This window comes from Delphinus delphis, chromosome X, assembly GCF_949987515.2.
Source record: "Delphinus delphis chromosome X, mDelDel1.2, whole genome shotgun sequence".
NCBI lineage: Eukaryota > Metazoa > Chordata > Mammalia > Artiodactyla > Delphinidae > Delphinus > Delphinus delphis.
The window spans coordinates 80,895,875-80,907,269 of NC_082704.1; the positions used below are offsets into that span (position 1 = coordinate 80,895,875).

Genomic DNA, 11,395 nt, shown 5'->3' on the forward strand with positions numbered 1-11,395 from the left:
GGTGTGTTTGTGGGGGACAGTTTCCAGCCCTGGGCCCGCGGAGTAAGGAGGGGCCTGGCGGATGTTGTGGAAGGATGTGTGGTCGGTGAGCTGGCGGTTTCCAGGAGGTTGGGGCTATCAATGCAGGGGCACTAGAGCGAGGGAGATGGAGGACAGGACGTCGTGTTGGGGGTGATGAGAGGGAGGAATGCTATACACCATGAGGGCCGCTGTCTTCCTGATACCCAGGGCATGACCGTGGGCAGGGGGGTGCTCGTGTGGGGAGAAGAAGAACATCGCTGAGGTCGGAGAGGCTCCGGGGTGACCGGCTGAGCCTCGCGGGCACTGAGGTCGCCGGGACGGATCAGAAGAGTGAGGGCTGACAGGAGCACGGTGACTGTGCCACGGGACGAGCGCGTTTACAGGCCGGGGGTGGGTGGGAGGAAAATGACCAGGGGATTGGTACCGGTCCCGCACGTGGGGGGCTGGGGCAGTGGACGACGGGACCCAGATATCACCGGTCAGGTCCCTTAGCCGAGAGTTCGAAACAGGGCCCGGGAGGAAACTTCTGGCGGACTCGGGCGGGCAGACCGGCACTGACGTTACTGGGCACAGGCTCGCAGGCCCAGAACCCGCCCACCGGCGCGCAGCCCCGTCCCCCAGGCTCGCGACTTTCCGGGGCACCAGGACTTCCTGCCCCTGTTGCTATGGTTCCAGCGGCGGCACTAAGGAAGGCTGCAGTGCCGGGAAGGTTTGTCTGGGCAACGGTGTCCTGTACCGGTCCATCTCTGGTCCTCACCATCCCGCTTTGCTTCTTCGGCCAATATCGCCAGGGCCGCTTCGGCTGGTACTATGTGTTCTCCGGTCCTAAATATGAATGTAGGGGCCCAATTACGGACATGCTTTTGGAATTAAGAACACAGTCACTGGACAATAAGCAGTATGTACGAATGAAGTCTGAACTGATTGCAGTGGTCTTTCTTTTACCAAGTCCAGGTAACATTTCTGAAGGTTCCTTGGCATGCTCATACATCTGAAAAAATAGCACATATTTTCTACCAAAAAAAAAGTTTTCTTAACAGCACTGCACACAAATTATCTGAATTAATTTATCCTGACAATTTCCTTATCATAAAGACATCGTTTGATTGGACGTGTAGCTCTTTACTAAAGTTTTCCTCTTGTAGGGCTTTGTGGAGGACCTTGGGCCAGGGCTCAAGAGAACTTCCCTTGCAGTTCCATCTCTACCCGCCTTTTATTTTACTCTGAGTCATTTTGCTTCTTTGGGCCTGTTGTTTCCTCAGTTTTAAGAAGAGTCAGGCTAAGCTAATGGGTAGCACAGGGAGGGGGGATCCAGGGGAGGGTGTGGTTAAAGAGCCTGTGTTCTCAGTGCAGTGACTCCTCTTTTTTCTCTTATTTATTGCTGCTTTTTTGTTTGTTTGTTTGCATGTTTATTTTGTTAAGAAAGGAGTTTCTTTTACTTTAACAAAGAGTTTGAAATCACTGGTTTATGGGATCAGTACTCAGTCTCCCAGAGATGGGAGAAAGATTGAAGAGAAATGAAATTATAAAAATGGGTAGACTCAGCCATCCTTAGGGGTACCATAAACTTAAAAGTACTCTCTAAGTAGATGGCTTGGGAAAATGTCTGTTCAATTATAGGGTGTCTTCAAGAACTGTTTTGTCAAATGCTGCAATCTGATTACTTACTGAGAGGGGAATTGGGGCTGAAGATGTAATCTTACCAACCGTGAGGATATGGAGAGGGGGAAGGGTAAGCTGTGGCAAAGTGAGATAGTGGCATGGACATATATACACTACCAAACATAAAATAGATAGCTAGTGAGAAGCAGCTGCATAGCACAGGGAGATCAGCTCGGTGCTTTGTGACCACCTAGAGGGGTAGGATAGGGAGGGTAGGAGGGAGGGAGACGCAAGAGGGAAGAGATATGGGAACATATGTATATGTATAACTGATTCACATTGTTATAAAGCAGAAACGAATACACCATTGTAAAGCAATTATACTCCAATAAAGATGTTAAAAAAAACATTTTTGAGAAGCCGTATTTCAAGTTAGTAATCAGTCACAATCTCATGATGACAATCTAGTGAAGTAACCATTATGTCATAATAGTAGTTGGTACAGCAACAATAATTGGCTAACAGCACACTTGGAGAGTTTCTCCATTGTCTGTCTCTATACCACTTTCACAGGAGCATTAACAGTAAATAGACACAGGCAGCCACACCTGTCTTAAGTGTTATGTAGAAGGGGTTAAAAATCACTTAACCTGGAATTGTAACTTCAGGAAATGAAGACAATGGGCCTACTGAGGTAGATTTTGAAAATGTAGCTATTAAATTCTTCCTGTTCTTACTTTATTCCCAAGAGTCATTTAAAATTATGAAGCTAATGTTTAGAAATGAAATTTACAGCTTGACTTTTCAACCTAGAGTTCCTGTTTCATATTTTCCTTCTTCGTGTGGGTGATGTGTGCTTCCGACTTTAAATTATTGGAGTAGCAGATGATGACTTGTATTTTCTCTGACAAGATTTCACATATATGTATGCCACTGGCTCGCAAATTAAGTGTCCAAAATATCAATTGTTGGGTGATATTTTCTCCTCTCTCTTGTGGTTTATTTTCAGGGAAAGAAGAAGGAATCATAATAAAGAGGACAATCACCATTCTCCCCAGTCCAAAAGGAGTAAGAGACACCCTGTCTTTCAGGAGTCTCAGGATGCAGAGGTAGGAATATGGTCAGATAGCCTCTCTCTAGTTCATCCACTGCCTAAATTACATTATCCAATTGGTGCCCTGCAATTAAAAGAAATGTATCACTCCAAGAAACCTTCAAAAATGTATTCTTACTTGATTGCAGTGGCTTTTGAGCTGGAGCCCTTAGCCATGGTATGCAGTATCTCACAGAAGGTGGTAAGGAAGCACAGAAAAAGACTTAGTGAAAATGTAATCAGGAAAAGCTAGGTCTTAAACTTTTCTCCAGTCATAGGAGCAGGGAATAATCATCTTAACCCCCTCCCTTATTTTTAGATGGAGAATAAATTTTCAGGAGTATAATGATGTGTTATTGGCTAGAAGGGGATTCTTGATTTCTGGCTAGGAAAAGTGAAAATGAAATTGAGGATGGGGGAGTCTGGTGATTTTGCAAAGCTTTAATGGCGCTTGAATGGAAGAGCTTGAATTTTAATGACTTGTGGCATTAGCATAGTATTGTTTTAATTGAGGTATAGCTTACTAGGAGAGGATTAAAGGAACCTTGTTAAGTCTTTATGTATGAATTCTATTAGTTAATGACTAAGTAGTGCTCACTTGTCCCTTTTGTGAGCAAAAAGTGAAATGATTATCGATCCCTGTCCTCCTCCTGGAACCTCTACGCAGGTGGTGATAGTCCCAGATCCTGGGCAGCTACTTGGATGGGTAAATTGTAGCTAGGTATAACTCATGTAACTTGCTCTCTTAGATGCTGGCCTTTTTCGTTGAATATCTTTGCATGTTCAGGAGTACTGCTCTTTTTTGTTCAACCTTACATCTTTACAAATTACATCACCACTTTTCCTGTAAATCTGTGCCCTCATACATAAATATAAGCCTTCTAGAAAGCGCAAACACAAAGACACTAATGTTTTTTGTATTAGTCTCTCTTACTTGCCAAGACCATTCATTTTATATTTCAGATTGCCAAGTAGTAGCAAGAAATTGAGAGTGAAAAAATGTGTAGATATGAACAGAATTGGCTTATCGGGAACATATCTCTGCCTTTTTCTCTTCTGTACCTGAATTGGAAAAGATTTGATATCCCAATGCTAGAATTCCAAGGGAGCATCAGAAGTGAGACGAATGAGAGAGAAACAGAACCAGGAGCCCCACCTATGTTTAAAAATTAGAATTCTATAAAATCTACTCCACCCCCTTTTTTAAGCTGGTAGGAGCTGTCTCTTTGTCAGGTCGTTGTTTAAAGTAGTGTCAATTCATAAGACAACTAGAACATTTGGCATAATTTTTGAAAAGTGTTTTCTCTTAGGTTGACTGTAGATTTGGGTGTTCACATCGCCTTTAATTATACACATTCTAAGACACAGAACTGCTTTGGGAGACCTTATTTCGGATGAAACTGTCATTGAACAAAATAATGGTTGTTAGTCATGTTTTTATAACCCATGGCAAAATGTTAACTTCTGAAATTATCCTCCATTTAAAAGATACATTCAAAAATGCAGGGACAACCCTTTCCAAAAATGGCCTAATCTGTTGCATGCATTTTATGAAACTTTGCTCATGTTGTATACCAAGCAATCCTGAGCAGTTTTATATTCCAACTGGTTGTTAAAATCTAAGTTGTTTTAAAGAATTGAAGATACATACGCACTCATGTTTTTCTACAGATGATGGTTACTTATCAATCTTTTGTTCAAATGCCATTAACTGAGTTGAAACAAAGTGAAGTTGTTTAAATTGTTTTATACTTATATAGATTCTATTATAAATATAATTTTTGACTTAGAAAACAACTTAGAACTCAATGTCTAGTTCAGCTTCATTTTATGAGGGAAACTGAGCTACAGAAAAGTGTAGATTATTTATCCCATTGACACAGAGAAGTTAACACATAAGTACCTTTGCCTTGCTAATTTGGAAAGTAATTGTAATTCAGCAGCCAAATTGATTTGATATCCTATGGCTCATAAGATTCTACAGTGTTTCATTGGTTTTAGCAAATATGAACGAGTCTTTCATTTCAAATGTGTTGGAACTTTGGGAGCACATATTTTAAGTGCTTGGATGGACTTGCTTAATTTAGTTTCTGCAGCTGCCTTAGAATAAAAATATTACGATTCTAGGTATGGGATATGTACTAGGGGTGAAAAATTTTTTGTTGTTGAGGTTCACATAAATGAAAAAGTTTAATACCAGCTTAATCTGCTTTTACAGTTAAGGAGAATTACATAATTCTCTGTTGTAAATATACACATGCATTCCCATTCTTTTTTGTTGAAGATGCTCTGTAATTAATATTCCTCCTCGTCTCTTCAGATTCTATTTATTCGCTGGTTCTTTCATTAGCCTGATAAGGTGCTCTTTCTCTCTCCTAACTAATTTTCTGTCTACCGTATTCTTCTCTCAAGTTAGTGGATCGTGTCTCCCCCTTTACCTCCCAGCTGTAATCTGCTTTCACTGCCTGTTACTTCTCATCCCCTTCATGCAACTATTCACTAAAACTTGGCTCCTCAGACCCCACCTGTCCTGGGAGCTTGGGGTAAACTTAAATGTCTCTGTCATTTCCTCCATGACTCCTGCTATCCTACTTCTGATGTGTATCGCATATATGCCTTCCTTTACATTTCCACTATCCTAATTCAGGCCTGCATTGCCGCTTGCTAAATGTATTGCAGAAATTTCCTCCATGGTCTCTGTGCTCTCATTCTCCTCCTACTCCATTCATCCATTAGAATCCTCTTCCTAAAAGTAGATCCGAGCATGTCTCTTAGGCTCAAGTACCTATTCCGACAGACTTCTCAGCATGACATTCAAGGCCCTTGATAACCTAGCTCTACCTTCTCATGCATATTTTGTCTCCCACAAACTCCTCTCCAGGAGGCCCCAGCCACATTGTATTACTAGCTTTGTCTCCTCGAAGACTCCTCTTCACCCTGCTTGTGCTCTTGTTGTTCTCTCCCTTTGTCACACCCATCCTATTAATATTCTCCCCATCCTCCAAGGCCCAGTTCAGATGCCATTCATTTTAAGGAACCTCTTCTATTTCCCTGGTCCGCATTCATTGCTACATTCCTGTCACTGCAATAGCTTAACGCTGTCATCCTCAAAGAGGATGGGTTCTTGATTGGGCTCAGGAATTAGCTGTTGGTTGAGTCCCTAAGTATCCCTGGCAAAGTACCTGCTTGTACATAGTAGGCACACAAGTAATTGTTTGGATAGTGGTTGGGTATCAGAACAACCTGTGCCTACCTGAGATAACCTCTCAGGATGGGGACCTGGCATGTGCATGTGAATCAAACTAACAAAAACCCCACAGGTGGTCCTGATGCCTATCTCCAAATAGAATGTGCTATGGAAGATCTCTGCTGGACTCAACTGAAACTTCTTTGGTTACAGTGTAAGCAGGCAGATTTCATTATGGCCCAAACTAATCTAAAATCCTGCCTTTTCACACAGACCTAGACCCTAGGACTTTTGTGTAGTGCTTTTGTAAATGTCATTTAGTGAGAGACCCTTGGTCAGAGTCTTTTATAAATGTAATTTTATTTTGCCGTGTACTTGAACTTACAAGGGTTTCAATTTTGCAGAGCATGGGCCTGTTCTCATTTGTCTTCCACAGGTATCAGCACTAAGCTTATATCGAATGGTCAGAGGAAAAAGAATGAGCTTTGTAACTGGCAAATACATTCTGATGAGACGTTTCTTTGAGGTATCAGGAGGATGGTGAAAAGCATTTATATTTTATGGGTCTTTCTCAATCCTGAAGCGTTTAAAATCTCATTTCTCTTCTGATGAAAGAATTTGCTCTCTTTCTAAAATCAATTGCAGTAAGGAAAAAGCTTCTGTAGTAAGATAGCAGTTTCAAGTGTCAAAACCATACGGTATCAAGGAGAAACCTTTTCATCCCAAGAACTCTGACAATAATAGGACTCATTAAGTGGGATATCTCGTATGAAGTATGTTCAAAAGGGTGAAATGAGACAAGGCCCAGGGTTGTATAACGTAGGCTATGTTTATTAGCTAATCAGCACTACTGGCCTAGAAAATGCTAGTGGATACGACGTTTTAGATGTTCTTTAGTAGTTTAAAGACAATCTCATTTACAGCATCAGTCCTTTTTTTTTTTTTTTGTGGTACGCGGGCCTCTCACCACTGTGGCCTCTCCCATTGCGGAGCACAGGCTCCGGACGCGCAGGCTCAGCGGCCATGGCTCACGGGCCCAGCCGCTCCGCGGCACGTGGGATCTTCCCAGACCGGGGCACGAACCCTTGTCCCCTGCATCGGCAGGCGGACTCTCAACCACTGCGCCACCAGGGAAGCCCCACAGTCCATTTTAAGTCTTTGGGTTTTTTTGGGTTTTTTTGATTTTTTTTTTTTGCAGTTTTTTTTTTTTGACATCTTTATTGGGGTACAATTGCTTTACAATGGTGTGTTAGTTTCTGCTTTATAACAAAGTGAATCAGTTATACATATACATATGTTCCCATATCTCTTCCCTCTTGCGTCTCCCTCCCTCCCACCCTCCATATCCCACCCCTCCAGGCTGTCACAAAGCACCAAGCCAATATCCCTGTGCCATGCGGCTGCTTCCAACTAGCTATCTACCTTACTACGTTTGTTAGTGTGTATATGTCCATGACTCTCTCTCGCCCTGTCACAGCTCACCCTTCCCCCTCCCCATAACCTCAAGTCCGTTCTCTAGGAGGTCTGCGTCTTTATTCCTGCCTTACCCCTAGGTTCTTCATGACATTTTTTTTTTCTTAAATTCCATATATATGTGTTAGCATACGGTATTTGTCTTTTTCTTTCTGACTTACTTCACTCTGTATGACAGACTCTAGGTCTATCCACCTCATTACAAATAGCTCAATTTCGTTTCTTTTTATGGCTGAGTAATATTCCATTGTATATATGTGCCACATCTTCTTTATCCATTCATCCGATGATGGGCACTTAGGTTGTTTCCATCTCTGGGCTATTGTAAATAGAGCTGCAATGAACATTTTGGTACATGACTCTTTTTGAATTTCGGTTTTCTCAGGGTATATGCCCAGTAGTGGGATTGCTGGGTCATATGGTAGTTCTTAAGTCTTTGTTTTGAAGTCAGAAGTAACTGAATGCAAAAGCAGGAGATGTGCCTTGGTCTTGTAGTAACGTTCTCTAGGTTACTTACTTGGAAATAAAATAGTTGTTTTCCACAAAATAAATACATTTCTTGTGAATGCTTTAGAAAGTGAAAATATAAAAAATAAATAAAAAATAAAAAAGGATCCAAAGTCTCAAATTTTAAATAAACAAACAAACATGATGTCAGGGACATCCTTCTATATCAGTATAAATACAACTATATCATCATTGTTAATGGCTGACAAAATCACATTGTATGAATGGATGCACTATAACTTAATCACTTTCCTGCTTTTGGACATTTAATTGTTTCTGATTTTCAGCTATTAACAACAATGCTGATATTATAAGCAGTGTCACAATGAACATTTGTACTTATGTCTGTACACAACTGGGTTTGAAAACACTTTAAATGAACTAGAAATTGGAGGCAGATCAATTTTTTCTTAACAATTATTCTACAGAAATCTCTTCTAGCTTGTTAATTTTAATGTACCATTTCATAGTCTAGCATCACCTAGTGTTACACTATAGTATAAAATGGATATGTTGTCATTTGAGATGAAATTTGATTCACCAGAAACTAATTATAGTTCTTACCTTGTTTTTCAGACAGTACCTGTAATGAAAAATGATCAGGAAAGCCAACTAAGAGAAACCAAAGTGTGTGTGGTGGGTTTCTTATCCAACGTAATACCTACTTATTTTTTAAATATTCATAACTTCACTATTTTATGCCACTGGAGATTTCAGATTTTTACCCTTGAGCTAGGAAAATCATCTTTTTGGATATTTTTTAAATTGGCCTTGACATTAAGTCCTGAAGTCAGTTTGATTGCTGTTGGTGACAACCTTCATTTCCATTGGGTCATTCTAATTCTTTCCTGGACAGTTCTTTTAATGTATGTCTCTAGTTGCATAAAGATGGACATAAGCTGTCTATGAGGACCTGTGGGCAGTTTGGTGTGCAGTCTATGTCGAGAAGCTTCAAATGACCGATGAGCCATGACCATTCTTGGTTTAAGTCTTATTAATGTTACCTTTGGTAAAGATTGCATTATAAGAAATGCAATACCCGCTGTTTGAGGAAAGCATCCTAGGAACTTGTTTAGAAAACTGGGAATTTATGAAGAAAGCACTAACCATTCTGTCTCTAGACTGCTGTTCTAATCTACAGATCCTGGACTTGAGTTGCCACATTTCCTGCCTCCAGCCAGCCCTACTCGCTTCAGACTGGCCTCCACAATCTTAATTGACAAGAGCCAATCCCTCAGTACCTATCCTGTTGCTCCTGTTTGTCCTGAATTCAGTGGTTTTTGTGTCCTGACAGACTCCTTGGTTTGTCTCAAGCTGAAGTCAAGGGGAGATTCTCTCAGCAACCAAGGACCTCTCTGTTCAGTCCTGAATGGGTTTCTCCTCCAGTTGCAGGGCTTGTCCCTCTACTTGTGCTACTAAATGTATAAAGGTATATAGTTATACCACCCCCTAGATTCTCTAATTGTTGAATATATTGTGCAGTGTTAAATACATTGCACCCGTAAAGTTGTCTGTCCATTTAAAAACTCTGAACAAAGGACCAGCATATACTTGAGCTCAGTGTTTGGTGAAGTTTAAATGTAAATGAAATAAAAATAATAGCATGTCCCCCCAAAATGCAATATCAAAATTGTTAAATATTGTAGTTCAGATATGGATCCTTGTCATTACTTTCTCCCTTGAGAATCCTAACACTGTAAGGGAGGAAATTCTTGACAATGACTGTTTTCAGGAATCCTTAGTAGTTTCTCCATTATGACAATGACCCTGAGTCATGTTAGAGTTCAATTAAAAACAGAATATTAGGTGCAAACACCCACACATACACCCCATATCACATCCATATTTGTTGAACAGCAATAAATACTAGTCTTAAAAATGCCAATAATTAACATATAACTTTCGTAAAATGTATATCAAGTGCCTTTCAGGATCTGAGTGTAGCCTTGCATTGATATAGGAGGACCACGTATGCCCACTATCAGGGGATAGGTACGAAATCATCACTGGTTTGTATATACGTGTGCATGTATGTATGTATGCATAAATGTATGTATGTAACAAGTTATTTGTTTTATTTTAGTGTGCTCCCAAAATCCATCTTATTCTTTATGGGTGTACTTTTACTACATTCTGTAGCATTGATCGATGCTTTCTCTTGGAGGGTGAGAACTTACTTTTCTGATGCACGTTATTAGGATAAGCTCCTGCTGCAAGCAGGTACAACCGATTAGTGAAGGGATTTGAAATTAGAAGGCCTGTGTTTGAATCCTCACTCTGCCACTTCCCAGCTACGTGACATTGGGCAAGTCAATGGATCTCAGTTTCCTCATCCATAAAATTGTGGATGTTAATCCCAACTTAATTTACGGGTTGCTGTGTTGTGAGCATAGATTGAAATATTTTAAGTGGCTCTAGTTTCTAAACCATTAAGGCTTAGTGTAGTGGTTGATGCTGCTATTCTCCAAGATGAATATGAAAAATAGTAATAGCGTAATACTCATCCTGTTTCTGTTTTTTATCCTCCAGTCTTCAAGCAGTGATAAAGACAGGAGCAGCAGCAGTGTTAATACCCCAGAGAGAGTAATTGGACCAGAAAGCAGCTTAAACCAGATCGTTGCTGAACCCAACATGAGTACACCTCAATCCTCATATGAGGAGCATGTACTATGCCAAGGTTCTTACTCCCACATCAACCAGATCTTAAGGGAGGAACACTTCAACAGCCTACAGCAGCAAGGACAATCTCCAGCATGATGAACTAGGAGCTCCTTATTCCAGCCTAAAATTTGTTTATGAAAGCAATTGCACACACACAAAAGGGTCTGTTGGCTTTTCAGTCTATATTTTAAACAACAGGCTGAGGGACAATTGTTTGACTTGGAGTTTTGCTGCACATTTGCTATTTCAAAGGGGGCTTTGAAGCAATTTTTATAGAATTTTTTTCAGGTTGGGTGTCAAATCTATGAGGCAAACTCACCTTCAGGTTGAATCCATAGAATGTCCAATTCAGATTGGTTTCCAAATCTGTCGGTTAGAAACTCTAGTCAAACATCCTTTGAAAATGAAAGATCTTCAGTTTAAAAAAATTAATAGGCTAGTGAAGAACATGACATTTTCATGAAAAAAGGTGTTACTTTATTCCAAAGTATAGATAGCTTGATTCAGTCTTGCACTGAATTGGACTGCCATACTGCCTCTCAGAAGGCAGATGTCTTATTGAAATTACTCTCAACTTGTGAGGGGCCCAATTAGACCCAATTTAGACTATATAAGTGAAATCTCTCTAGTAACTGTCTCCACTCTGTATTTCTAGAAAGAATGTTTCTAAGACTCTTGTATACTCAGATAACTTCTGTACCATTAATCCTCCGGAGTGTGCATTTCAGACTTAGTATTAAACATTGCACAATTCTGTCAGTCAATAAGTACATAAAAACTTTCTGTCTTGCACATAAACCTGTTTAATTATTAGTAGTTTATGTGATCTCACTTACAATTCTACCTATTAT

The 11,395-nt window shown here is 40.4% G+C and overlaps 1 protein-coding gene across 1 annotated transcript; it reads left to right on the plus strand.

Annotated features, from left to right (window-relative positions):
* The first annotated feature begins 686 nt into the window (after nucleotides 1-686).
* Nucleotides 687-10,640, plus strand: VCF2 (VCP nuclear cofactor family member 2). Its single transcript, XM_060002052.1, has 3 exons — nucleotides 687-919; nucleotides 2,633-2,732; nucleotides 10,413-10,640. Exons 1-3 carry the CDS (start codon nucleotides 687-689, stop codon nucleotides 10,638-10,640), a joined length of 561 nt encoding a protein of 186 aa, XP_059858035.1.
* Nucleotides 10,641-11,395: the final 755 nt, after the last annotated feature.